The 27,607-nt window shown below is 46.0% G+C and overlaps 2 protein-coding genes across 3 annotated transcripts in view; one reads left to right on the forward strand and one right to left on the reverse strand.

The window, feature by feature from the left end:
* Positions 1-2,579, reverse strand: part of LOC146181638 (low molecular weight phosphotyrosine protein phosphatase-like) — an 8,649-nt gene extending 6,070 nt beyond the window's left edge. The window contains exons 1-4 of one of the 2 annotated variants that reach the window (XM_084576638.1): positions 2,492-2,579; positions 2,329-2,393; positions 2,185-2,258; positions 82-195 (exon numbers count right to left, since the gene is read on the reverse strand). In XM_084576638.1, the coding sequence (XP_084432764.1) occupies positions 82-195; positions 2,185-2,258; positions 2,329-2,374 (234 nt within the window). In that variant the 5' untranslated portion in view covers positions 2,375-2,393; positions 2,492-2,579. Of the gene's footprint in view, positions 1-81; positions 196-2,184; positions 2,259-2,328 lie in introns of both variants that reach the window. The other variant, XM_084576637.1, reaches the window with a different exon arrangement.
* A 166-nt stretch (positions 2,580-2,745) lies between these two features.
* LOC146181639 (U2 small nuclear ribonucleoprotein A'-like) lies at positions 2,746-27,607 on the forward strand. Its single transcript, XM_084576639.1, has 7 exons — positions 2,746-2,954; positions 3,063-3,103; positions 4,694-4,800; positions 7,892-8,017; positions 10,255-10,357; positions 15,167-15,473; positions 27,203-27,607. Exons 1-7 carry the CDS (start codon positions 2,873-2,875, stop codon positions 27,238-27,240), a joined length of 804 nt encoding a protein of 267 aa, XP_084432765.1. The 5' UTR covers positions 2,746-2,872; the 3' UTR covers positions 27,241-27,607.

Consider the following 27,607-nt stretch of genomic DNA (forward strand, 5'->3'; position numbering starts at 1 on the left):
TCTCATTCAAATGTTTAAAATGTCTTCATATAAGCACTTGGGGAGGGAGAAATAAGCCAGTCAGGCAGTGTAGGTACTTACCAACCTGGCCCGATGGTCCATCTCAACCTTGTGGTCTTTCATGCACTGGATCGCACGCCTGTCAGGCTTCCTGCCAACGTGCCAGTCGCCGGTGGCGGCGCTGTCGACCACCCACTTTGTGCACGACCATCAAGTTGCCAGAAAAGAAAAAAAGAAAGATAGAACAAGGAAGAAACTGATATAAAAATCCATGTTTTGAGCCGGTCTACTCTGACATTCCTTCAGTCTGCGCTCATTCATGGCCACAAACTTGCTGAAATTCATAGTCTGAATCTGCAGCCACTACTTGGCCTGGAAAGAGTCCTCCAATTTTTCACAGCCTACTGTAAACTGCTGCTTTTTTCAGAAGCATGTTAAACATTACTTGAGCATTCTTTGCATTGATTTCTAATGGCTCTATTGCACATTTTCTGTTAAAGTGCCCAAATATGAGCGAGCATCAATTCATACTCCAAGTTACTTAACAGAATGTCATTTGCAAGCTGGTGGTTGCTGAAGCATTCTCCAGTAACTGTCATACCTAGCTTCTTCATATCAAGCTTCTGAATATACTTTCTGTAAGCATGCAATGAATAGCAAGAGAGTGGGTTGTGTGTATATGAGCCTGAAACTATTCTTAAATGGTATCTCATCACTTTGCATTTTCACTATTTTTTTTTATTATATTCACTATTTTTTATTAATAAACTGAACTTTCAAACTTCAAACCGTAAAGTTACTGTATTTATTTTCTAGAATATCAACATTTTTTATTTGCACCACCATTACATAATGCATGCATGACTGCTGGCCTTTCTACTGAATCAATGTTTTCTTATAATCTATGAGTCACTCAAATAGTTTTATATATCCTATAAATTCATGCCATGAATTGGGTCAGTTGCTGAGTGCTGTTTCTGAGAATCAGGCTGTTACCTGCATTGCCTGAAGTGAACATTGCTAGGATTCTACACATATGCCTAAATAAATGCCTTGTTGCTAACAGAGAGTAAGCAAATCTGGCTACAACTCTTTAGGTTCTTGATGCCACCATTTAAGTCATGGTTAGTATTACATTAGTGCTTTTTCCTACTTCAGTGCATTTGAGGTCATGGATTATTGCAAATACATGGAGGCAAGCTTATGTAGTGCAATGTGTTTGCCATTTTAAGCAGGTTTGCACCCCTCAACATCACATGTTGTTTGTGTTTTGTGCAAGGTGTATTGTGCCTAACCATGCTACCCAATTCACTCAAGAGAATGTCGCCATTGCCTCACACTAAATGTACAATTTCTTTGCAACTTTCACGGCCTTTTAATACTTCCTCAATCCTTCCATGCAAGACTTCCAAGTGTTTTACTCTAAAATTCGTTAATTTGGCAGTTTTACTAGTTGTAGTTTACCCTTGGAATGATATACCAATTATTTCTTAATGTCCTCCACTACCTGACAGACACTGTCAGGGTCTTAGCCAGCTAACCTAACATCTACTTTGATCAGGTGTTCCATGGCTACTTGGCAATGTTGCTATTTGTTTCGAGGCGAGCGTTACTAATTATTTCTAAAAGCAACGCAGCACTAGGCACAACTGCAGTGTAGCATCGCTTGTGAACTCTTACTCCAACAGGGCACAAAGCCAGATGTCTCATCTGGAACATGTACGAACGAGCGTATATCCTGTGCAACAGCTTTTTTCCCATGTGTTTTCGATAAACCTGCAGGTGACAACACATCTGTGCCGTTGTACCCTCGGTTAAGCAGATCGTGATACGGGGCATTTTGGCGGCAAGGAACTGCTACCAGAAGTGCTGAACAGAGCTGAAGTACTGTTTCATTTTACTGAAACCGTTAATTGAACAATGCGTAAACCACCGTGTACATTTTTTTTTTTTTCTTTTTGCATTCTTACTGGCTCATTTGACATTCGGAGCAATCTAATTTATTTTAATACGTGGAGTTCCTAGCTACATTTTCCGTCGATCTTTATACATAGGAGCTACAGTTACCTCAAAAACCTCGATAACGCCGGCTTTTCGTTATCTGCCGCCGTCGGCACGGAAAGTTGCACTATCCCAAAGCCTAAGTTAAAACCGCAAGAAAGTTTGATATTTGTAGAGCTTTACCTCATCCAACACGCCTCTTTCCTTAGCGACGTGCTTGAAGACAGCTTCGGCGATCGGAGACCGGCAGATGTTGCCTGAAGGGAAGCTTATTGTCGGCAAACACGCAAGCACAAGCAGATATGTAGCGCATGTTTGCTCTCTTACCTAGGCAGACGAAAAGCACGGACTTCGATGACTCCGTGTCCGACATAACGAAATCAGCTTGTAATCTAAGCAGCAAACGACACAACACCGTTGTAAACTATGTGAAGCAAAGTGGCTAAAATGGCTGAAGTGGCAATATGCTGAGAAACTTGAAACTTCTTACTACTGCCAAGGTAGATCCGCTTTGCTACTGCTACTGCTACTGCTACTACTACTACTACTGTTCTTGTTTATAGCTTGGCTTCGACTGTAAATGGCTTAACTTTGACTTTTTTTTTCTTGTTCACAAAAGCTAACTCACAACATCATAGTTCACAACGTATATTGGTTAAAATAACTGTATTTGCTAAGAAATAGGTTGAAGTTGTACGGTTCTAAGAATTTACATTGAACTGGCATTGGCCTTTATCCAATCCAGTATAATCCAAAGCAGTTGAAAAGTCGTACCCGCGTCTATTTTCATTCGTGCACGTTGTCCGGTTTGTTGTATTATTTGCGTGTTGAGCGTCATTTCTTGCTAACCGCACTCAAAAAATACTTCACAATGGTGAAGTTATCACAAGACCTCATACAGATGGCTGCGCAGTCCATAAATCCAGTTCGTGACAGAGAGCTAGACTTGCGAGGTGAGAACAAGGCCCCCGCACTAACTCCGTTCCTCAAACGTCACTTTCTCCTGTTTAATGTTCCTGTTATTTCTTTGAAAACTTTTTTTTTTTTTCCCTTTGATGCAGGTTACAAGATTCCCGTAATTGAGAACCTGGGTGCGACGTTGGTACGTTTGCAAAAAGCTTGAGTTTCATTCGAGCCGAACTTGTTTTGCGCATTCCAGGCGCCGCTGCTTGAACATGTGTTTCCTGGCTCTTGAAAATGTGCAACTTGTAATTTCGTATCTTTTTTTTTTTTTTTTTGCGCGCGGTTTAGCCTGTGCTCAGTTCAGTGCAGAGTTTGAGAACTTACGTTAACTTCCAAGATACTTTTTTGGGCGATACTGTTGTAGTAGATAAAAGGAAGATACTGTGGCTTCCTTTTATCTTGTCCTGCGTCTTCCTGTTCGCGCTGTTTAAATTAACAGTGGATGTTTACGTCAACTGGTCGTCGCGCCTTTGGGTTGTAAGATGCCGGTTTTAGGACCATGCCGTTATGTAAATAAACAGATAAATACAGGGGCGATCGCCTTGTTGCGCACTGTACTTGTATACTCTGCACATGCATGTTCTAGAATACGAGAAGCGCGATGGGCTAGGATGATTGTTGAAAAACGAAGGATGAGCGATACGTGTGGACCTGTTTTACTGCTAGAAAAAAGAGCTGCGCTTCTTGTATTGTGCTACAAGTTGGTAATGCGCAGTATTGTACGATTATGGTATGGTTGGCTTCAAGTACAGTCTGCTTCATATTTGTGTAGATCGCTTGAACCGCGCACTGCTTTGTGTCGGAGCATCTAGGCTCTAGAGGCTACGTTTACGCGGAAATGGGGGCACGTCGACGTGCGAGTTATGAGGGCACTAGAACTTCATCCGAAAATGATGCATGACTGCTTATTTTTGTCTGGTATACATTTCTCAAGCACCTTAAGTAAGAGTGATGCAGACTGCATATTTATGTGTGGTACGACTGAAATATGGAAAGAAGTGTTTCTGTGGTGTTGGGCCAGCATCAATCTTGGTGTCGCCAGTGGCAAACCGCTAAGAAGGCCAACAGTGAGCTGATATGAATAGATAGTGAAGACGACATTCTCGCCCCCTTGTTGTAGAAACATTGCTTCCCATTTGGGCCTTTATTGATCGCCTTTTGTGTTTTCTTTCGGCACAAAGGGAAGACCAGCTTCCCCAAGTAAAGCACCCTGGCAATAGCAAATCCTGAACAGAGACCTCATATGCATGTGCAGCAGCGTGTTGAGCCAGGCATCATAAAGTCTTCCTACCTTTGCCACTAAACTACATTCACCATTCATATTCATGGAGGAAGCAGAAATAGAAGGGAACATCACGGCACCTTGAAACCTGTCCTTAAAAGCAGAGCAGAAAGTCAGCTTTGTCCATTGCAGTGGGTGCCTTGTTCACAACACTTCAAAAAATTAAACACTTCCATATTTGCTTAAGTCTGATTAGTATGAAAGGTGGAAGTAGATAGCATATTTATCGTGCCTGAACTCTGTCACCTCTAGTTCTTTCTAATGAATGCACATGTCCATCTAGACGTGGAATCAGATCAGTGAGTGGATAGATAACCATTCAGCTGACACCAAAAAGGAATAAGCAGCCGCTGCACTCTGCTAGCGTTCTGGCTGCCCCATTTTTGTATTATATTTCTGGCACACAAAATGCTGGTTCAAAGGATGTTAATTTGGCACAACACGCAGGACCAGTTTGACTCCATCGACCTCTCTGACAACGACATCCGGAAGCTTGATGGGTTTCCCCTGCTCAGGCGGCTCAAGTGCCTGTTGCTGAACAATAACCGTGTGTGGTGAGTTCGAATGGGGACTACTTTTTTGTGGCTTTGCGGCAAAGGTTGCCAAGCCGAATTGCATTTGCTCACTCCTCAGAAGAATATAGTCCCTCTTGATATTGTGCAGCTCGTGCTCTGCAATATTGTATGTTTACAGAATAGTTGAAATTATGCATGTACTACGTTGTGTATGGGTGGTATGTACCGACGCCCACATGGTGCCCAACCAAGCCACTAGCTACTATTTTTGCTGTGCACGTAGCAGACGAACTCCTTCCAGTCCTGCTCCGAAAGTTTGCTTTCGTCATGTTACTGTATGGCTCACAAACCACATCCATGTTGTCGTTCAGAATCCGCATGCACCAGAAGTTGGGCCTGTAATTGTTGCACGCGGTAGCTGCATGAAAATATGTTGTAAACAGACGCCACTTAGGGTGGGCACATGCGCTGGTTAGCACTGCTCGAGCTGAGGTACTTGGAAAGGGCGTGAAAGGAGTGTTGTTCATGGGTTCGGTTTCTCCCTATTCTGGAATGAAAGCTTGGACAGTAGTGACAACAGTCTTTCCAGAAACCCGGAAAGCCTCATTTGGTTCAAGCACACTAAGAGAGAATTAAGAGGATGCGACCAGATTGCTGTGGCGATCTATGCTGTGCTCTTGCTCTGGATGACATCTCTACGCAGAATCCTTGATTTTCATCTCTTCTGCATATGTGACCTAGACATAGCGCTTAGAATTTAATCTCGGGGTCACCCACGAATGTTTTGGACGAGGTGCATCCTGGATAAGTGCAGGAGGGGCACCAATTAAACTTTCCCAAAAGCTGTACGTATGAATTGATATATGACCTTGTCCTGTTGTGGACCCTGTAATCAGTCTTTGGGGCATACGCTTTTGTTTCCCGGGGATGTCGTGGCTGCCCTGGTGTTGACGGATTTTTTTTTTTTTCTTTTACACTGCTGGAAATTTATGCTTGCGTCAGAACGATAATGCAAGCTCGCCGCCTAGCTTGGCAATCTGCCAGTTTAACTTGGTCACTGCACCATACGTGCATGTGTCTATAGAAGACAACACGAAAGCCAGACATGACAATGATGAAGCGTGCACTACTGAGTATCAGCTACACACTTGTGTGTCGACTTCTGCCAACACTCATGGCACACAGTGCAAAAATGAACGACCCATTGCTACAGTGGACAACCACCTTCGTGTGAAAAAAAAAAAAAAGGCATTGATCTAGTGTGGTAACAATAAGGCTTCCAAATTCCAACTCCAATTTCACGGAAGCGCTGCAACTACTGACTATTATCTGCACTTCGAGTCAGCCCATGGTATCATTGAGCAGTGCAGCTGCTAGATTCGTGCACGGGCCATAATTTTGAGCCCGAGCCCGGCCCAGCCCGACTGTGAAAGTGCCTGAACCCGGCCCGTCATGCTATGAAAAAAGTTGAAGCGATGATACAGAAGCAAGTAGTTTCCGGATGATAAATTTATCCAAGATATTGAAATGTTGAGTTCTCACGTTTGAAATAACAAATTTGGTTAATGTATAGAGGCACAGCAGATATGTAGAATTAACATATGGAGCAAAAGCAAGTTGTGCATTGAACTGAGCCTTTTGCGGCGTCCCTAGAGGCGAGGAGGAAAGGCGGGTCGACGCCGGGAAAGGTCTTGGAAGCTTCGGTGTGGTGAGGGTGCTGTAAAATGCTGTGGATTCTAGAGGTTTATCGCACTATGGCTGCGTTCGCGCTTTCGTAGAAGTTGCATGTGCTTGGGATCGAGCTGCGCGGCTTGGCCCGGCCCGCCCGAGAAAAATATACCTTGGCCCGAGCCCAGTCCGAGCCCGAGCGAGAGGGCTTCCAAGCGGCCCGAGCCCGTGCACAGCTCTAGCAGCTGCCCATCCAAAGTGGTGTTTATTTCCGACATAGTTTCTTGCAGCTATCGTACGCGGCTACGGCTAGCCGAGTATCCCGTGCTCGGGCATTCTGAATGCGCCGCGCAAGGAAAGCAAGCTGGCGAAGGCGTTCGTCTGCTGCGTTCACCGCAAGCATGACGGCCTCGGCACGGTTGGGCGCCAGTGCATACCACCTATATGCATTATTATTGTTACATATAACACATAACATAATACTATGTATTACTAACTATTAGATCAAAAATGTACTACAATACCAGCCAGTACAGCACGGCTATAACATGCCGTGCTGCCGATGGCTGCGCTGCTTGTCGTCAATCCAACAAAGTTGTATCTGCCACGTCTCCCCATCAGTTTCGGTGCACTTTTGCAGTTACACTTGTTTTGACAGTGTACTTGGTGTGAGCTATTAATTAGCCAAGTAAAACTACATAATGATTGAAGTTGTAGTAGTGTTGAGGGTAGTCTGGACAGTCTGACCAAGAAGAGAGCACTAGTGATGACAGCGACAGGCCACACAAAACCGCTTATAGTATCGTAAAAACGCTTAAGTAGCTGCGCTCCAATTTCACATTACGGAGTACTGTAATTGTCCCTAGAATTTTTCTAACCATTTTGCTCTCTTTCTTCATCACCTTGCATGTTGACGTAATTGATACTAGTGTTGAATTTGCTTTTTAATTATTATTATTATTATCCCACTGTAATCCACACCACTTTGATCTGGAGAGCTTATATACGAGTTAATAAGTTTTACATTTGCAGTCTGCCCCATAGTGGACGAAGCATTGTGGACGGTTTTATTAAAGCTCTCAATGCAATAGCCTTTGAAGTTTATTTGAAAAATACATAGAATAATATAAATGCATTGCATATTACAGAAAGAAGTCCTGAGTATGGATACTGCAGGGGGACTTCTTAATGCATGAGCAAGTTAATAACATTTGTTAGCGACAACACAACAAGCTAGACAGCAGCTAGGCTAACGGAATAAGACATTTGGCCAAAATCACACAACATATTAAGAAAAACAAAGATGAAAAACATTTTACATTAGGGTCAAATACAAACAATTAAAAATATCGATACTATATGCCTTTCTGCCAGGCTGGGTTAAGGGTCTTCTCTGCACCTAAATAAGTGCAGCCCATCCCTTGTGTCAAGTCTCTCTCTCTCTCTCGCACTCCACTTCCAGCCGCATTGGGGAAAACTTGCAAGAACACCTGCCCGCACTGGAGACGCTGGTGCTCACCAACAACCAGATTCAGAACCTGGGTGACCTGGACCCTCTTGCGAGCATCAAGACCCTGACCTACCTCAGGTAAAGTTGTGGAGAGAGGCACCCGCTTCTCAACAGCAGACGAGCAGCACTTCAGTTGCATGCTACTTCCATAGTGATATATGATAAGCCCCTGAGGGAACCATTCATGATTGTTTTAGCTGGACTCGTATGCATAAAAGAAGTAGAAGGGCATAGCATGAACTGAGGAGAACTCCACCCAGCCATTGTTCTCGGCGAAAGCTGATTTTTTGTCTCTTTTTGGGCCATGTTAATGTTTATCGTGAAGCAGCAGACACGCATATCATTGAAAAAAAAAAAAACTGGATTTATGCTGGATTTAAATATCTTCGTGACAGTTAATTCAAACAACTCTAGGCGTCTTTGCCAGAAGGGGCGTTTGGCAATGTGGCATAGCCTCTGAGATCTGCGGCTTTTAAATTGGTTAACATGCACATGCTGTATTGGTGACAAAATTGGCCAGACATGTCGGCACTGGTGTTTCATATGCCTTCTCGGCACAGGCCACCTTCCGTTTGTCCTCAGCGTCCCTTTATGTATCTACAACATTGCATGGTTAGCCCCAGAACTGCCCTCCGACCTCAAAGACTTCCGCTACCTGTCGTCACTCGGGTCATCATTTGCTGCCTCCAGCCATTGTGATGTGCTTCCTTGAATGTGACATACCTGTTCAGGCAGCTTATGCCACTTGTACGTTTTCATACATTTGCGATGTAGTTCAATGCCGCCTTCCTCCAACTGTGCTGAACGGGAGTGAAACGAATGGGAAGCGAGGCTTGGTGGAACTTGACTAACTCCTGAGAAGCTGCGGGGGTATAGCTTTCATCTGTACGGAGGGCAAGACACTTCTCTAGAACGACCAAACAGCATGCTCCTTGCTGCTCGGGGCTGCATATAGCGGTAACGCCTGGTTCAAGATGGGCTTCGTGTGAGCATTCCCGGCAAAACTGATAGCAGCGTTAGTCTTTTGGGGGCTTACTTGCCGCTGCCTGTTTCATAGTCCTAAGCACACACAGTGCTGCTTGCTGCGAAACAAAAACTTGGCAGTTTAATGCACACAGCTGGCTTTTTTTATTTTCTTTTTTTGACCAGAGGGGCCCAGAGCATGCAGCTCGGTCGTTCTAGAGAAGCATTGTTCCCACTGTACAGTTGTATGCAGTATGAAGGGGAACACTATTTACAGATACAGTAGAATGTCGTGATATGGTTTCAGTTTTTGTGAATTCTTTTTTATATATTGTGAGCACAGTGCCGGAACTTTCGCCTCTTTCACCTGTACATACGCAGCATCATCATCATTCACCGGGGTTCGGAAGATCGCACGCAGTCTTCCAGATTTGAGCTGGAATAAAGACGTTTGCTCGAGAGGTGGCTCACAATACAGTAAAATCTTGTTACAAGATACATGGTTACAAGAGACACTCTGCGCAGTCTTCCAGATTTGAGCTGGAATAAAGACGTTTGCTCGAGAGGTGGCTCACAATACAGTAAAATCTTGTTACAAGATACATGGTTACAAGAGACACTCTGTTACCAAGGGCAACTTTTGCAGGTCCCTAGAGTAACTTATTCACTATCTATAAGAGACACAGTTAACCCAGGTACACTCATGCAATGTAGCTGACTCGTACGAACTCATATGTGTGACAGTTTAAATTCCCTTAATGAAATTCTGTTCCATATCAGTGTCCCGTTTTGTTGCAATACGTCAGAAACCAACTTAGGAGTGCCTCTCCTTTACTGAGAAGTCAAAATGTCCCTGCTGTTTCAGTCACACAGGAATGTGATGACAGTGGCTGAAACAATAAGGAAATTTTGACTTCCCAGTCAAAAGGAGGCACTCCTTCTTGGTTCCTGACATATTGCAACAAAACGGGACACTGTTACAGAACAGAATTTAGATAAAGGAATCTAAACTGCCGCACATACGAATTGATAGGAATTTTTCGGTTACAAGAGACACCTTTTTGGGTTCCCTTCCCTTGAGTTCTCTTGTAATGAGGACAGGATGGATTGTGTGCAGTGTGCAGAAATTTGGCATGGGTTTAGAGGTGAAGTGATTACAAGCAACTGGGTGTGGCATTACGACACTGGCATTAATTAAGCAAGCACCAGGTGGAAGCAGATGTCGTCCATACACAAGTGTTTGATGGGCAAAATTTGAGTCAAATGTGGAAGAGTTTGTCTTTGAGGTATACTACTACATTGGCATTTGTGAAAAGCCAGCCTCACCTTTCCAGCCTTTCTTTGTCTTGCAGTGTGATGAAGAACCCCGTGACGGTGAAGCGCCACTACCGGTTGTACCTCATCCACCGGATCCCACAGTTGCGAGTGCTCGACTTCCGGCGCATCAAGCAAAAGGCAAGCTCGCCGTCATCTTTAAACCCTGCAGTGCTGCCGCAGGAACTGAAGCATTTTTTTTTTTTTTTAATTATTTCAACAATGTCCTATTGTATAAAGCCCCTCTACCACGCCATACGAACCTTCTGCATGGCATAAAGTCAGCGTGTCTGACTCAGATTCTAGGGGTGCTGGAAGATGTGTTTTCCGATTTCACCCTCTCATATTTATGAAACAGCTCGAGCTGGTAGTTCCTGCCAATTCGAAGATGCAAAGAATGACGAGCCAGTTAGACTTCATGAAGTAGTGATTTTGCACAAAACGGAACAATGTTGGGCGGGGAATTTAACTTTGAGTTTTAAAATAAAAAAATTTCTTGGTTCTTATACTAAGAATGACAAAACGTCAAGGGGACAGGAGCCAATAGACAATCGGGTGAGCTTTCTCTTGTGTTCATGAGTGGGCACCACCATTTTGAACTTGTGCTGGAGGCCAGTGGCATGGCGGAATTGCATCCTGTTTCATTTTCATGCGATTTGGTGGAGCTTGTAGTGCACAAAGGCCGTTAGAGCGTCTATAGAAAAAGGCTCCCGTCTGGGTCTGCAGTCTTCGCTGCGCTATCCTGCGTTGATAGGTCAACTTATGGAGCAGTAAAATTGCAGGTTTGGCTAGTTGCTGATAATGCATCGCAGATAAAGGGCACTTGCTAACAAACTCTGAACTAAGAGACTGAAGCAGACACATGCGCAAAGCTACTAATACAGTCGAACCCGGGTATATCGAACTCGGATATATCGAATTTCGGTTATATCGAACTCACGAAATATCCCCTTGAAAATCCCATGTAAAAGTATAGGAAAGCCGCGTCATATATCGAACTCAATTTCACCGGTCGTTCGATATATCGAACTCCTCACCACGCACTGGAAAGTGTGCCTTCCCCAAAGACGATCGCATCACCCTCGACCGTTTGCCGCGTGACGTTTTCAAGCCACGCGCGGAAGGAATGAGAGGGGACAGTTCGGCGACGGCTGGTCTGGGCAGCGTCGCGCCCATTCCCCAAAGGCGCGCGCATCTGCAGTTGTTGTTTCCCGCGCGCCGACACATGACGTTTGCAAGCCATGTGCGTGGGTGTGCCCATACTTTTGCTGAGCTATCTCTCTCCTTCAGCATGCGCAACAACGCATGCGCCAAGCCAGCTCAGCTCGTTTTCAGACCGATGTCGGAGGCTTTCTCCAGCGTGTGTTGCGAACCCTCTGCGTGCGGCGGCGCGGCGGCGGACGTGGCTATGGCGCCTGCGGATGTTAAAAAGGCTCTCTCTCTGGGTTTTTCTTTCTTTCTTTTTTTTTTTTTTTTGCTAGAGTCATTCTTTCTTATCGTTGGGCTGTACGCGCGGGGTAGCGTAAGATATGGCGGCTGCGGACGTTAAGAAGCGGCAGGGTATTTTTTTTTTTTTTTTTTTGCGGGGATGTTTATTTTATTTTTATTTTTTTATCGTTTATCCTTGCATGTATGAATCAGCGAAAGCACGCAGTCAACTGCTGCGATCATGACGCGTGATAAATCGAACCAGGCTTGTGCAATCAAGCCATCACGGGCACTCTGCCAAGTTCGCTCCCCGCCACCGCAGGAGCTATAAAAAGATAAACGCGCCCTGACGTTATCGCTGCACAGCATCTTGGCACGCTGCCAATGAGCTGTGGATGACACGACCGAAACGGACTGACGCGCGCCATCGACATGCAAGCGAAAATCCGCGGCGACACAGAAACCTTGTTTTGAGCTGCCGCGGTGGCTCAAGCGGCGAGAGGGACGCAGTTCCAACAAGTTTGAAAATTTTCGCTCTGTCGCTGAGATCGCTCAGTCGCTTGCATTTGAGCGAGCTAGCCTTAACGCATTTTTTTTTTTTTTTTCAAATTATCGGTTGCAAAAGTGGAGGGTGGGTTCATTATGCGAGTGGGTTGATTACGCGACAAATATGGTATCGTTTTTTCACATCGTAAGTGCCGTCACAAGCCGATTTCTGTATATCGAATTATCGATATATCGAACTATTTCGCGATCCCCTTCGAATTCGATATATGCGGGTTCGATTACTGCAGAATATTTATACTACTGAACCTCATGAAACAAATTACCAGGGACTTTAGCGACTAAAGTAGTCCAAGGTGAAAGCCCGAGTGCCGCATTTTGCTACGCAACTGGAACTATTTGGTAAGTAATTATATATTAGTCATTAAGTATGTAATAATTGTTAATAAATAATTGACCAACTAATTAGTCATCAGTTAGTAATTGATTAATTTATTAGTCATTAATTTGTCATTGATCATTGATTGACATATGGCTATATAAGGCACACATTTGCGCATACTGTTGTGGTGCACTGTGATTGGCCGAGACCTCTATGACGTCATCCCGCCTCAGCCAATCAGAGCTGTCGCAAAAGCGGGACACATTTTGTCCACTACAGCATGAGCCATTAAAGGCATTCGCATTAAAAAAGAAAGCAGGTGAACAGAAGACAACACTGTCAGTAACGCGATTACAGTTATACTGTAATTTCGAATCGCACCTCGCCATCCACTATACAGATGGCTGGATGCCACAATCACTACTATTCTTTAACAATGCCTCATCGTTGTCAGCAGGAGCTGTCGGCAGAGGTTGCCGCACTATCAAGAGCGCACCATAAAAATAAATAAACCTTGACTCCACCGGGAATCGAACCTCCATCACTTGGATCCCCAGCCGAACGCTTTACTAACTGTGCCATGTCCCAGATCGTGAAAAGCTCTTCAAAAATCCCCTTGTCTACCGTGAGGATGATAGTGGGATTCTGTGAGTGATAGATACTGCGCCTTTCCTTTCCTGTAAACGAATTATAGAACGCCGGTGAACTTTGATTTGTTTTACAGCAGGCATCAGCAGCGTTTCAAATTGATTTACAGGAAAGAAAAGGCGCTGTATCTGTCACAATTCTCCGGAGGTACGACGTAAGTAGTGGAAAGCTACAATCCACCGCACTATAATATCTTTCGCCTCATCGCACTTCAGTGGTCCAAAGTTCCCTCTAGAATTTTATTATCTGGTGATATGTGCCGGCTCAGTTCATGAGTAAAACTTTTTTTGGGCTATGTGAAAGGCTAATTTTAACAAAAAGCTGGGAGTACTGCTTTCTTTTGCTTACTTGAAACAATTGTTGTCACAGTGCCCTGTCTGATCTAGGTAAAGTTTACCACAAGAAAATGGTAACTTATTTACTATCATGCAGATACAGGTTATGTATTATGTCTTATGGATGTGCGTGCCGCCGCCGAGGGGATATTGCTGTTCATGTCACCGAAGCACAAGCTAGGCGCCACCTGAGAGGACTCTACAGTTTGCGCCGTAGAAGGTCATTGCTGCTGCTCACTTCATACCTCAATTTTTTAATCAATTGTAGTAACCAGTGGCTGTTCACGCCGCCAAAGCTAAAGAGCTACACTCAAATTTCGCATTAGGGGATATTGTACTCACCCTCGGTATTTTTTGAGGAGGGTAGCCTACACCATGCGGCACGACGGAGTGTTTGTGTTCTTAAAGGCCTCTGTAGTAGCGTTTTCTGAACCGTCTTTCAATGTACCGGCAAACATGCGTGTTGATATTCGGAGGGGCAATGGCACATTCTCAGCAGCACTTTTTCCGCCCACTTCTCTATGTGTGTCATAAACCAGAGCCAGCTATCGACATGCCCATGCTGAGCAATACCCGTAGCACTCCTCCCAACGTAAACACCTGGAAGCCTCCGGTTGCGGAAAAATTGAAGCACGGAAATTTCTTTCGGGTCAGTGCACCCCACATATATCTTGTAGCTCAGTGGATAGGAGGCTTACTAATCCCTTTGACAACCTGAAATGTTGCCTAAAAGCATCAAGCATTTCCTAAGAATCTTTGCATATGTTTGCCCTCGGACCATCTTCAGCACCCAACAGCGCAAGTGGAGGAACAACCATGGTCATGGCAAAGCAAACTCTGTCTTCTCGGTTCAGCATGTAGGCGGCTCACTCGTTTGCTTTCACTTCATTAGCAGCTCCGGTGACATGTACAGAAACTGTGGTTCCACACCCCCCGCAAGATGTCACATCGGCCAGTCACGCGTGACAACCCACTGGGAAGCGAACGGTCTCCTAAATTCAACCCTTGTCCTTGTCTCATGGATGTTCTGCGAATTGGCAGAGCTTAGTCTGTGTGACACAGCCAGACTAGGTGTAACAAGCATTTGGATGTTAGCAGATTGCACGATGTCCAGACCAGCCCTACCCATTGTCATTTCATGACCAAAGGAAAGGTAAAAGTGAGAAAAGCTTGCACTACAGCCATTGATCACCTTCCCTTCGTCACATGCAACTGTTTGTATCGTGCAGGGTCATCTTTGATATTGTGTTGGTATGCAATTTGTTTTTAACTGTACTCACCTATGGGGCTGAAACGTGTAGGCTAACGAAGAGGGTTTCACTTAAGTTGAGGACAACGCAGAGGGCTACGGAACGGAAAATGGTAGGGGTAATGTTCTAGTGATAATCAAGAAGAAGAAATGTGCATGGGCAGAGCATGTGTTGCATAGAGAGGACAACTGATGGTCACTTAGGGTAACAAATTGCATACCAAGGGAAGGAAAGCTCAGTAGGGGGCAGCAGAAAGTCAGGTGGGCAGATGAAGTTAGGAAGTTTGCAGGGGTGAAGTGTATGCAGCTAGCACAAGACCGGGTTTATTGGGGGAGTATGGGAGAGGCCTTTGCCGTGCAGTGCGTATAGTCCAGCTGATGATGAGTGTTGTTTGACTGCGCAGGAGCGCCTGGATGCTCAGCAGCTGTTCAAGGGCAAGCGGGGCAAGCAGCTCGAAAAGGAGGTGGGCACAGTGAGTGGGGGCGGGGCTGCTCGTGGCTCCGCCTCCCAGCAGCCCCCACCCCCTGGTGCAGGCCCTTCCCCCTCGTCGAGCAGCAGCCGCAACAACCAGCTGGAGGCCCTAAAGCAGGCCATGTCACGTGCCACTACCCTCGACCAAGTGGAGCACCTCAGCTCGGCTCTGCAGTCAGGCGCCCCACTGCTGCCCTCGGGCAGCAAGGCCTCGTCCTCAAGCACGAGGCCGCCAGGAAGTGGGTGTTTTCGGCATGGGGCCTCCTTCTCCTCCTTTACTCTGTGCCTCTTCTCTCTTTCCTCTTCCTCCCTGTCCTCGCTATTCTTTAGGTACGCACTATGCCTCTAGTTACTTGCTATTCCGGCTAAAAGAAAATGCTCGCATTTTTTTACGGAACTGTTTTGCATCGTATAATAATAATAATTGGTTAACAGGGGAAAAAAGACACGGTATTTGTCACACTTTTCTCGTGGACACCTGAACCACACCATAATGGAACTGAAGAAGCTTGGAGTGAAAGTTGCCATAGTGGAGGACTAAGAAGTAATTTAGATCACCTGGGGGTCTTTCATAAATATTTTTCTTTATGAATGTTGTTGTGTTTGCAGTCACCAGAAGAGTGGCAGAATTGTATGGATTCAATTTAATCATCCCAAGTTTCCTGAATGATAGAATCTGGTAGTAACTGAAGCCCTGCCAATGCCTTGACAATCATGCTCCCTCATGTGTCGCATGGTACTTTTGTATGCATGCTTCGTTGCCACCGTTTCAGGATGTCTCGCAATACAAGCACCAAGCCCTCTGCATCTACATAGCATTGGCTCAGTTAGTGTGCTGCTTGTCTGCTGAGCGCAAGTGCGTAGGGGCTTAAGAACCCAAATTTAATTTGAGGCAAAATTCGAGAAATGTACCTAAGTGCATGTTAGAGAGCCACTGATAAAGATGGCTAGTTCAGTTGTTGGCTAAATTAATCTGCAGCCCTTCGCTATGGCTGTGCTTTTTAGTGCATCCCACAGAGTCTCTTTTGCATACACAATTCTTTTAAAACAGGTGAGGCAGATTTGCTTCTTTTCCTGTCCTCCTCACTCTTTTAAACAATTTCTTTTTTAAGATTTTACTATTGCATTCATGTGGCCTTCCGTATCCAGCATCTAGTGAAGGGCCTTTCCATCATTACACATGGTGTCGTGCATTAGCTCATCACTGCAGCTTTTTTTTTTTTTTTTTCAAGGAGGGGATGGAGCAAGTTGTCAGGCCAGGCATCATCTTTCCACCCTTTTGTCAGAGTAAAGCCTCTGAGACTCTCCCCTTGTCCTTTCTTTTCACCTTCCACATTTATTCATTCCTGTCACTACCCGCTTTCTCTTTGCCTAATTAATCCTCCTCGTTTCCTGTTTAGGACTCCACTGGACTCTCAGCTTTTACTGCTCCCCCCCCCCCCCCCCTTTGTGTGTGCATGTGTGTGTGTGTGTGTTGTCTAAGTTATCATCAGTGGTTATAAGGTGGAGCTGTTTCTAGTATAAACTGTATGCCCCCAACCCCTCAAGATGGTATACTGGATAAGCTAATACTTTTACACACAGGCACACATTGCCAAAGGTACTCTACTGACTGAGTGTCGCACCCTTCGAAGGCAGTGGGCATGTAGTTAATTGCAAGCATAGCTTGGAGAACACGACGGGCCTGGTGCTCCTTACTTCGCAACAGGAAGCGAAGATCCTTTGCTGAACTGCGGTCTTGGGTATGTCATCTGTCTGTTGCAGCGACAGACATAGGGTAATTTTAAAATTTAAAATTAACCTCCGGAGTAAGTCTCTATTGCTGTAGCTGTTCCAGCACCCCCTTCTTTCAGTGCAGAGAACCTATTCTCTCATTTTGTCACTGACAAGACTGTTATGGATGCAGTTTATAGGTTTTGACGAAAGAATATTGCAGTATGCCCCTATTTTACCTCTGCGTGATACTTCAGAGCAACCAGAGTACTCTGTGGCCATAGATTTTTTTCGTTATCGAAGTGCAGTCTCTGCCTTCTGCCTTTCTACAGTTGAAGTGCTTTTATAGCCTTCTGAATGCTTAGTCAACAGGACCTATGGGATGTCGTGACGCTGGGGCTAAGTCGACCCGGCCTTCACTTGGTAGCGTGCAGAGACTCCGGGTTGAAGAAGGATTGAATCTTCGAAGTTGGTGAAATATGTACAAGCAGGTTTAATGGCACTTTGAGAAAACTTATTTACAAGATTATTTACAAGAAAAAAGAAGGGTACATCAGCAAAATGGCAAGCGTTAAGAGTTCATAGCGAGAAGCGACTGGATGAGCCGTTTACCCAGGGCTCAGAGCCTTTCGTGCTCTGCAATGTCCTTAAAACCCCCTATGTCCAGCCCCTCTCTGAAGATGCTGACCAACCAAATCCAGGGCACGCCCCTCAGATATCGGCATCCAATCGAACACATCACTGCACTGATGGTCTGAAGCTCTGACTGGTCCGGCATTGATTCGTTGGGCGTGATCACTAGTTGGCGGGAAAAGCTTGGGAACGGCGAGGAGGTACATTTCTATTCTTCAGCCAAGAATCGGTAGGCTGGTTCCGGCTAGTGGATTTACTTCTCAGAAACCCAAGTGCACGTGCGCGCCGCATACGCTTCCAGCATTGTCCCTTTCCGGCAATTGCAAATCTTTCCTGCATTCCCGGGAAATCATCTAATGGCCGTATGCGTCATGCTCCTTTCTTGTCCTGCAAGTCAGCGGACATGTCACTCTGTCGTCTCCTTTAGATAGTAGGCATTCCTCACTGGACGATGGCGCTTCTCGACTGGAAGGGTGAACAAAAGAAAGAAAGCACTTCCGGCTATTTCCCGCAGGGGGACATTTCTTTGTGTTTTTCTAGACGTTCTCTTGACAGGGTCAATTTGGCATTTGCAGGGTGTCCACAAAGCAAAACAGGCTTACAAAACAGGATTCCTGGAAACAGGCTCACTTAGAGCCATTGTACCAACACCACATATCCACAGCACTTATCCATGCCCACAGGCGAACAATAGAGCGCGCAAGTGCGGATGATGCATGGTCGTAACAGCCTCCTCCCCCGCCAGAAGAGTCTCGGAGGGCAGCAGTCGCAGCTGCTGCATGAAGAGACGACTTAATGGCCTGCACATGAACGCTTGAAGCTCGCTGTTGCTTGTCGCATTGTCTTGATTGTCGTAGGCCAATTTGCTTGAGCTGTCTCTGAAACTCAACCACATGTCGAAGCAAGCACTCGGCTCCCGTCTGAAGAGACCAGGTTAAAAGAAAACTGCCATTGTTGTTCGAGAAAAGCCCACTCTCAAGACGTTCAGGACCCACGTATTCCTAGAAAACCAAACGTGCTGCTTTACATAGTCACACATATACAAGCGCACGGAAAAAAAAAAAAAAAACCTGATTATCAATTTGGATACATGGTGAGGAACATCTCGGACCGCTTAGAAAGAGCGGCTAAGCGCGTCCGCATTCCCATTTAGCTTCCCTTTTTTGTATCTTATTTCAAAATTGTACTGCTGTAAAATCAAGCTCCACCTAAGAAGGCGACTGTTCTTCGATGTCGCAGTTTGCAGCCAAGCCAGGGGACAATGGTCCGTCTCTACGGTGAATTTGGCCCCTCCAAGATAGCACTGCAATTTTTGTATGGCCCATACAATGCAAGCGCACTCTTTCTCTGACGCGCAATAAGCTCTCTCTCTAGAACTCAGTTTTCTGCTCAGGTAGAGCACGGGGTGCTCATTACCGTCGTCATCTCTCTGGCAGAGAACAGCACCTAGCCCTCGATCACTTGCATCACACTGGACCGTGAATTCTTGGTCATAGTCTGGAGCTCGCAATACCGGACGGCTAATCAGCACAGCCTTCAGGTTTACGAAGGAGGCTTCCTTTTGTTCGTCCCAGACTACATTTGTCGGTTCTGTCTTGCGGAGAGCGTCGGTCAGAGGGCTGGCCAAAGCTGAATAGTTAGGGATGTAGTGATTGTAGTACCCAGTCAGACCCAGGAATGCTCGAATTTCCGTCTTCGTGCTCGGCCGCGGGTAGTCTGCTACCGCAGAAATCTTAATCTCGCTGGGTTTCCTGAAACCTTGACCTACATTGTGACCCAAGTAGTCCACGGTCGCCCTTGCCAGGCAACATTTCTCGGCCTTTACGGTTAGTCCAGCTTGACGCAAAAGGCTCAGTACAGCTCTTAGATGTACCATATGGTCCGCCCATGAGTCGGAAAAAACCGCAATGTCATCTAAATAAGGCACCGCGAATGTTTCACACCCCTTTAAAACCCTATCCATGAGTCGGGAAAAACAAAATGGAGCATTTTTGAGCCCGAAACTCATCATTGTTGGCTGGTAGCTGCCCGTCGGAGTGACGAAAGCCGCGTATCTGCTGGCGCGTTCAGTGAGCGGTACTTGCCAGTATCCTCGAGTAAGGTCCAGCGTAGTCACACATGCCGCTCTACTGACCTGTTCTACTCTCTCCTCAATATTCGGAATAGGATACACTTGATCCCTGGTGAGAGAATTTAGCTTTCGTTAGTCTACCACAGGCCTAGGGTCTTTACCTGGAGCTTCTACTAAGATCATAGGCGAAGCATAATCGCTTTCCGAGGGTTTTATTACTCCCAATTCCAGCATGCGAGTTACTTCCCTATCCAGAATTTCTCTTTGCCTTGGAGAAAATCGGTAGCACCTTGATCGCACTGGCACGTTTGAAGTCAGCTCAATATCGTGCTCAGTCAAATCAGTCCTGCCTGGCCTGTCCACGAAGCAGGCCTCAAACTCTGTTATTATCTCGCCCAGATCGGACAGCTGGGATTTCTTTAGTTCTCCTCTCTGCTCCGTCTTTCTGAGAAGCTCCAGAGCGTTGCTTCCTTTTCCGCTGAGGCAAATCAAGTTGTCCCCCATCTCCTCGGGAAGGTTTAACGTTAGATTTACCACGGCTTCCCTCTGCACATAAGGCTTCATAAGATTGCAATGATAAATGCGCACTTCTTTACGCCTACCGGGAATTTTCACTGCGTAGTTAGTGTTAGAAAGCTTTGCAACGACTTCAGCCGGTCCTTCCCACTGTACTTCGAGCTTATTCTGCCTTGAACTTCTCAGCAACATCACCTGGTCCCCGATACAAAACGTCCTTTGACGGGCTGACTTATCATAGTACACCTTGGAACGAGCCTGGGCTGACTTCATGCTGGCCTCAACGAGTTCCTTAGTGTTATGTAAGCGATTCAAGAGGTTCAGAATGAATTCTACTACTGTTGGGTCTTCTCCGCGCCCCTCCCAGGCTTCGCGCACCATTCGCAAAGGTGAGCGCAGTGACCTTCCGTACACCAACTCGGCTGGGCTAAATCCAGTGGATTCGTGCGGCACTGACCGCAAAGCGAAAAGCGCTGCAGGCAGGCAGGTATCCCATTCGCGCTTGTTTTCATGGCACAGTCCCCTCAGGACTCGTTTGAGAACAGAGTGCCATCTTTCTACGCTGTTGCTCTGCGGATGATGGATCGAGCTATGCACTACCTTAATGCCGCATCGCTCGAGAAATGAGGTGGTGAGGACACTCGTGAAAACGCTACCCTGATCACTTTGGACCTCGGAAGGGAATCCAACTCGTGCAAACACTGACAGCAGCGAATCCACTACACTCTCGGACGTCACCTCGCGCAGCGGAACAGCCTCTGGAAACTTTGTGGCTGGGCATAACATAGTGAGGATATAACGGTACCCTGACTCTGTCACAGGAAGTGGCCCAACTACATCTATTACTAACCGGTGAAACGGCTCGGTAATGATTGGTACTAACACCATCGGAGCTTTCCACTTATCTTGCGCCTTTCGAACCCGCTGGCACGTGTCGCATGATCGTACAAAATTTTCCGTGTCCTTAAAACATCCAGGCCAATAGTATTCTTGCAACAGCCTCTGCTTTGTTTTCTTTATTCCAAGGTGACATGACCACGAGCTGCCATGGGAAAGTCGCAGTAAGTCTCCGCGGTACTTTTGGGGAACGACTAATTGGTCCCGCTCTACTCCGCGCTTATCCTTGAATAAGCGATACAGCACTCCCTTTCTCATCTCAAAAGAAATATTCTTTGCTGTCTTAGTGGCGCGGTGGCGCTCCCTTATCTCCTGTATCTTGGGATCATTGGCTTGCTCCATAGCTAAGTCCTCTCGGGTTCCACTCAAAAGTCTCGTGAGATTACTAGACACTGGCGGCAAGAGGTTACTCTCAAGAACGTCCTCATTCCGCGTCTCATCAAGCTCACTTTCAAGTTGACTTATCTGAGATGCCTCGCTCTCAAAGTTTTCTGACCCGCTATCTTCCGCATCGACCACTGTTTTAACTGCCGTTTCCTCCGCTGTGGATTCTTCTGGAATGAGCAGTGTAGCTAGTTCTCGCGCCTTTGAACGTGTTAAGGCTTGCACAACTCTGTCTCCAAAAAGGATGCCCCTCTTTCGCAGTAGCATGTCCGATTTGTTGGAGAACAAATACGGATAGCACTTAGGAAGCTTTCCTGAAACGGCAGCCTCGGTTGTTAACTTGCCGAAAGGGCCCTCGATGACCACGTTCGCGATTGGCAAGCACACGCTCTGTTCCTCCACTACCTGGCGGATCCACGCACACTGTCCTGTATAGTCGGAAGGCGACACATACGCCGGATGGACAACATCCATCGTTGCGGCCGAATCGCGCAGTACCTTGCAAGGCTTCCCGTTGACTACTAGGTCATGCAGGTAGGGTTCTAAAAGCTGCATATTTTCATCGCAGTCACTGACATACGAGAAAGCAATCTTTTCTTTCCGGCAGTTGACGGCAATGTGACCCTGCTCATTACACCTAAAGCATGTGAGCGGCTTCCTAGCCTCAAGCTTATTCTTTGTGTTCTGCGCGTTGGTCACTTCCCCACTTTTCTCACTGCCGTCCTTTCTAGGGAATTTGCCTGAAGAAACCTTCATTTCTTCGTTTCCAACTCTAGCAAAGTGCCTTTCCTGACGGTTATTCACACTCAACTTGGGATTGCGGGGCCTATCCACTGCTGGGTTGCTGAATTGTCGGCGCGAAGCATACTCCTCAATAAGTTCGGCAGCTTCAGTTGCCGACTTAATTTCGCCTCGGTCCTGTAACCAATTTCTTTCTTTTTCTGGGAGGCAGTTATAAAACTGCTCCAAAAGAATTCGCTCGACTACAGCGTCCCTATCACTGTAGGAATCAGTGCTCTTTAGCCACTCGCCCAAATTAACTCTTAAATTGTACAGGAATTCAGGGTAACTCTCGTCCCTGGACTTAGTAGCGTTCCGAAAACGTCTGAACACCTCGGCGCTAAGCCTATACTTTCTCAGAAGGCAAGCTTTGACCTTCTCGTAGTTGTCCGCGTCCTCCTTGCTTAGCCGCGCGACAACCTCCGCTGCCTCGCAGGGCAGAACCGTCAATAATCTCTGAGACCAAGTGTCTCGCTGGAAGGACAGTTTTTCGCAGGTTCGCTCAAAGTTAGCCAGATACAGACCGATATCCCCTGATATCACATATGGCTGCATGTACTTTGACATCTTGAAATCTGCCTCCTTGTTGAGACGAGGTACCGCTAGCTGGGGACAATCGCCCGACCTCTTGCTCAACTCTAGTTCTAATTTCCGGAGCTCAATGTCTAGCTTCTTTTCCTCTTTTTCCCTCTCACGTTCGCGCTCCTTTTCCTCTTTTTCCCGCTCTTTCTGCTGTCTGAGCTGCTCCTTTTTTTGACCGATGAGGTTCCATGCTTCACTGAGCTCCTCATCATCGGTTCCCAGATCAGTGATTGCCTTTATAATCAAGGGTTTTCGTGCCAAACCACTTGTATCAATTCCCAATTCCTCACACAATTGCAACAGTTCCGGTTTCTGCAGCTTTTGTAGGTCCATGATCGCTCCGAGTGTCGGCTACTTCCAAAACAACTGTGCAAACTACCAAACCTAAAGGCGTTTCCACACTCTTTTTACCAGTTCTAAAATCTAACCCTGTTCTAGAACCTGGTCCACATCAGAAGAAAAGCCAAGCACTCACCCACACATGCGATCGATGTTCCGAGCTGCTTTCTTGTTGGCCGATTGTTGCTCCTGCTTGTTGCTTGAGATGCCACCTCCGATCACAAGATGTTGTGGCTTGTAGCTTCAGATCCACCTCGAATCACCAGATGTTGTAGCTTGTAGATCCAGATCCCACCGCTGGTCACCAGTTGTCGTGACGCTGGCGCTAAGTCGACCCGGCCTTCACTTGGTAGCGTGCAGAGACTCCGGGTTGAAGAAGGATTGAATCTTCGAAGTTGGTGAAATATGTACAAGCAGGTTTAATGGCACTTTGAGAAAACTTATTTACAAGATTATTTACAAGAAAAAAGAAAGGTACATCAGCAAAATGGCAAGCGTTAAGAGTTCATAGCGAGAAGCGACTGGATGAGCCGTTTACCCAGGGCTCAGAGCCTTTCGTGCTCTGCAATGTCCTTAAAACCCCCTATGTCCAGCCCCTCTCTGAAGATGCTGACCAACCAAATCCAGGGCACGCCCCTCAGATATCGGCATCCAATCGAACACATCACTGCACTGATGGTCTGAAGCTCTGACTGGTCCGGCATTGATTCGTTGGGCGTGATCACTAGTTGGCGGGAAAAGCTTGGGAATGGCGAGGAGGTACATTTCTATTCTTCAGCCAAGAATCGGTAGGCTGGTTCCGGCTAGTGGATTTACTTCTCAGAAACCCAAGTGCACGTGCGCGCCGCATACGCTTCCAGCATTGTCCCTTTCCGGCAATTGCAAATCTTTCCTGCATTCCCGGGTAATCATCTAATGGCCGTATGCGTCATGCTCCTTTCTTGTCCTGCAAGTCAGCGGACATGTCACTCTGTCGTCTCCTTTAGATAGTAGGCATTCCTTACTGGACGATGGCGCTTCTCGACTGGAAGGGTGAACAAAAGAAAGAAAGCACTTCCGGCTATTTCCCGCAGGGGGACATTTCTTTGTGTTTTTCTAGACGTTCTCTTGACAGGGTCAATTTGGCATTTGCAGGGTGTCCACAAAGCAAAACAGGCTTACAAAACAGGATTCCTGGAAACAGGCTCACTTAGAGCCATTGTACCAACACCACATATCCACAGCACTTATCCATGCCCACAGGCGAACAATAGAGCGCGCAAGTGATGCACGGTCGTAACAGGGAGCTAGGCAGGCTGATGAGAGTGTCACCTCTCAACCCTCGCAGCTTCCCTTGCTCTAGGGACATCATCTCTACACTCATTTGGCAGCGCAGTGTGGCAAACCTCATTCTCCCCTAATGTGGCGCTAGAATCAAGTCACTGCATGCGACGAGAATGCATTCACCAACTAGCGTGGGCGTGCCAGCTGCGGTGATTAAAGCACTTCTAGCACCGCTTGTAGCTTTTTGTTTGTCGCTTAGCTTGAGAAATGCTGGAGCTGGTATCAGTGGTGTTCTGAGCTGCAAAGATGAAGCAAAAGCGAACGTTTGTCGCACGCTATGTAAATTGTACCTTCTATCAAAACCCTAGCCAAAGTTATTCTGGGACTGTTCTCTCTGGCGGCGTTAGGCTAGAAAAGGATGGGAAAAGCCGGAAAGTGAAGTTATCTCCACTAATGGTTATTTTTTAGAAGTAAACCATCGGCGTCTATTCTTTGGTGCATATCTCTGGAGTGTGAGCCACTCTGTGGTTGTTGAGTTGTTTTCAGTGTCACAGGTTTGAGTCGAGTGGCAGAAAAATAAGCAGGTCTTTCGTGCTGATATTTCTAAATTCATTTTTCTCAGCTATAAATTCATCTGTTGCTGCTAAAGGAACATCGGCGTAGCGACGAAAATCCAAACAGTTTGTCTTGACTGAGGCAGAAATTGCTTGGAGTTGTCCTCAGTTATTTTTTAACGCTCAGCGCTGCTGAGCTGCAGGCAGCCGCTGATGGTAGCACTACAGGGGGGTGCCAGGAACAGCATGGCTAGGTTTTCTTAAGCTAGCTGAAAACCGTATTTCATTTTCACGCGCTGTGCCTAGAGGTACAGGCTTGCATGTTGCCCTCAAAGGTATGCCACGTCCAGTGAATCTCGAAGTAAGTAAATCCTTGGCAATGGCTCTGAGTTCTTAAATTAAAAAATTACAAGGGTTCAATGCTGCTGAACCAAATATTGAGCGAAAGCATTAGCTGCGGGTGACCGAGCATTCTTCTATTTTTCTTCTTCCTCAGCCCACATATAAAGCCCCGCTTAAACCAACTCATATGAACATGCCTTAGTGGCCTATAGGGGTTACGTGAATGCCAAGGTTCTAGCAGGCTGATTCTGACATAACCGTCTCATGTGAAACGAGAGACCCAAGTTGGCAGCTCCTGCCAGCCCGTGTGCCACGTGGGGTGTGACGTCACAGCGTCACGTGGGTAAGACGTAACTGCGGCCAGGTCACGCGAAGGCTTGAAGGTGCGAGTAGTATTGCTTTCGCAATAGAAAGAACAATAAATAAAAAGAGTACATCCAGATGTTTCAAAGTGCAGTTGAAAGTCACAATCATTGCCTCCAGAAAGGAAGCACTGGCTGCAACAGTGCAAAGATAGCGTTGCAGTGTGGGAAAATGCCACGGCACTTGTCTATACGCTACCATCATGCGCTTGCATTGCCTTCAGGATTTTCATTTCCACCATGTGATCACGAAATGAAGCTGGTCTTGTGGCAAAGAGGTCAACTGTCATCCATTTGTGCTTTGTTCGCACTTGTTAGTACTTGCTCTGTTTACTTTTTGCTTCTTGGGTTATTTAACTTGTTGGTAGGTCATGGAGCATTTGATTGCAAAATGTGCTAAGTCACATGCAGGGGAGCCCATGCAAATAGCAATAGTTAGCAGTCTTTTTATTTTGGCAAGTAGAGTTCATCTTGTAATATCACGGGGCTCATGTAGCTGCAATAGTTAGCCTCAGAACTCACTCGGCAGCACCTAAGAGAGGATCAGAGAAGCATTTAAAATTTCTTCAAGCATGGGACTTCATCCACTGAAAATTCTTGGTTAATGAGCAACTGAGATTTGTTAAAACTCAAAGGTCTTCATTTATCTTATCTCTGGGTAGAATGTCTGCTTTATACAGTACTACGGACTTTTGTGTCACTCTGAGCATATGAGAAAAAACAAATTATTTCACCCTAACCGTTTGCTCATTCTGGCTTAAATTTTATTCAGTGGTGGCATTTAATTACAATTATTGTATTATGTTTGGGTGGTGTACCTGCCAGAAGTAGTAGGCCTTAATAAATCCTCATCCTCCGATGCAGCCGTTGAACGAAGAAAACTTTTTGCAGCAGTCATACCTGTAGCGGCATCTCGCGCATGTTGGAGGAATGAACATTTTACTCCCGACGTTGCGACAGCAAAAAACTCATTTAATAGAAGACAACCGTGGCGTTCTTACAATAACACTTATTCTTAAATCCTTCGAACAAGTCATTAGGGGTAGTGCTGTAAGCGTTTATGCCATTGTTGGTGAATTTATCTTGCACTGTATTGTTCTTATTGCACACTGAGCATTAGTACCCCGGAAGCAGCGGTGCAGACAGTTGTACTTTTGTGCAATCATCTTGTGCCTATTATTGGCTGTCACAGAGGTGATGAAAAAAAAGAAATATAGTTCTCTAACATGCCCTTTCCCACGCTACACACCTGTAATGCAGAAAAGCCACTAGATTGCTCTTGACCTACATTCATTGCACTCTGTCAGTGCTGTGCAAGGAAGCTAACTTAACTGATCTTTAACAAAATTTTATAATGCGAATGTTGACAATATTAAACAGTTTTTGTATGCTTTACAAGTTCGCTGCGACGACGTTTTACTATACCTACAGGCGTCCCCTGTTGAAGAGGCTTTTCTAGCTTATGATTGTAGGAACTGATCACCAGCCTTTAAAACTCGCTGTGTGTATGTGTGTTTGATTTCTTTTTCCAGCGGAGGATGCAGAGATGGAGGAGATGAATGGCCACTGAGCAGACAACATTGCTCCCGCAGTCATCCACGAGCAGTTTCTGCTGAGACAAGGTGTTTCTCAGCACACCTCACCAAGCCACACTTCGCTCATCCTTTGTTGGTTTTACCAATTTTTTTTCTTTCAGTCTCTCATGCTCCCAGCTGGCCAAGGTGATGTACACAGCCTTATCTCGTATGGGGTGATGGCTGCTTTTTTTTTTTTTTTTTTTTTTTTTGTGCTTGCACGGACAGCTTGATTCCTTAACCTTAAAAGTGCTGTCAAGAACAGATACGGCACATTTGATTTTTTTTGTGGCCAGCTGCAGTGCAGCATGAGAAGTGATCACTCATGGAGGTTAAATAAAATTATGAAGCCATTCTTGTTTA

Source organism: Amblyomma maculatum, chromosome 8 (assembly GCF_055883805.1).
Source record: "Amblyomma maculatum isolate TAMU_Amacu chromosome 8, ASM5588380v1, whole genome shotgun sequence".
NCBI classification, from domain to species: domain Eukaryota; kingdom Metazoa; phylum Arthropoda; class Arachnida; order Ixodida; family Ixodidae; genus Amblyomma; species Amblyomma maculatum.

Excerpts from the sequence above, each read along its gene's own strand:
- LOC146181639 (XM_084576639.1), top strand. The coding sequence starts at position 2,873 with ATGGTGAAGTTATCACAAGACCTCATACAGATGGCTGCGCAGTCCATA. Across the intron at positions 8,018-10,254 it reads AAGACCCTGACCTACCTCAG|TGTGATGAAGAACCCCGTGA; the intron begins GTAAAGTTGTGG and ends TTTGTCTTGCAG. Across the intron at positions 10,358-15,166 it reads TCCGGCGCATCAAGCAAAAG|GAGCGCCTGGATGCTCAGCA; the intron begins GCAAGCTCGCCG and ends TTGACTGCGCAG.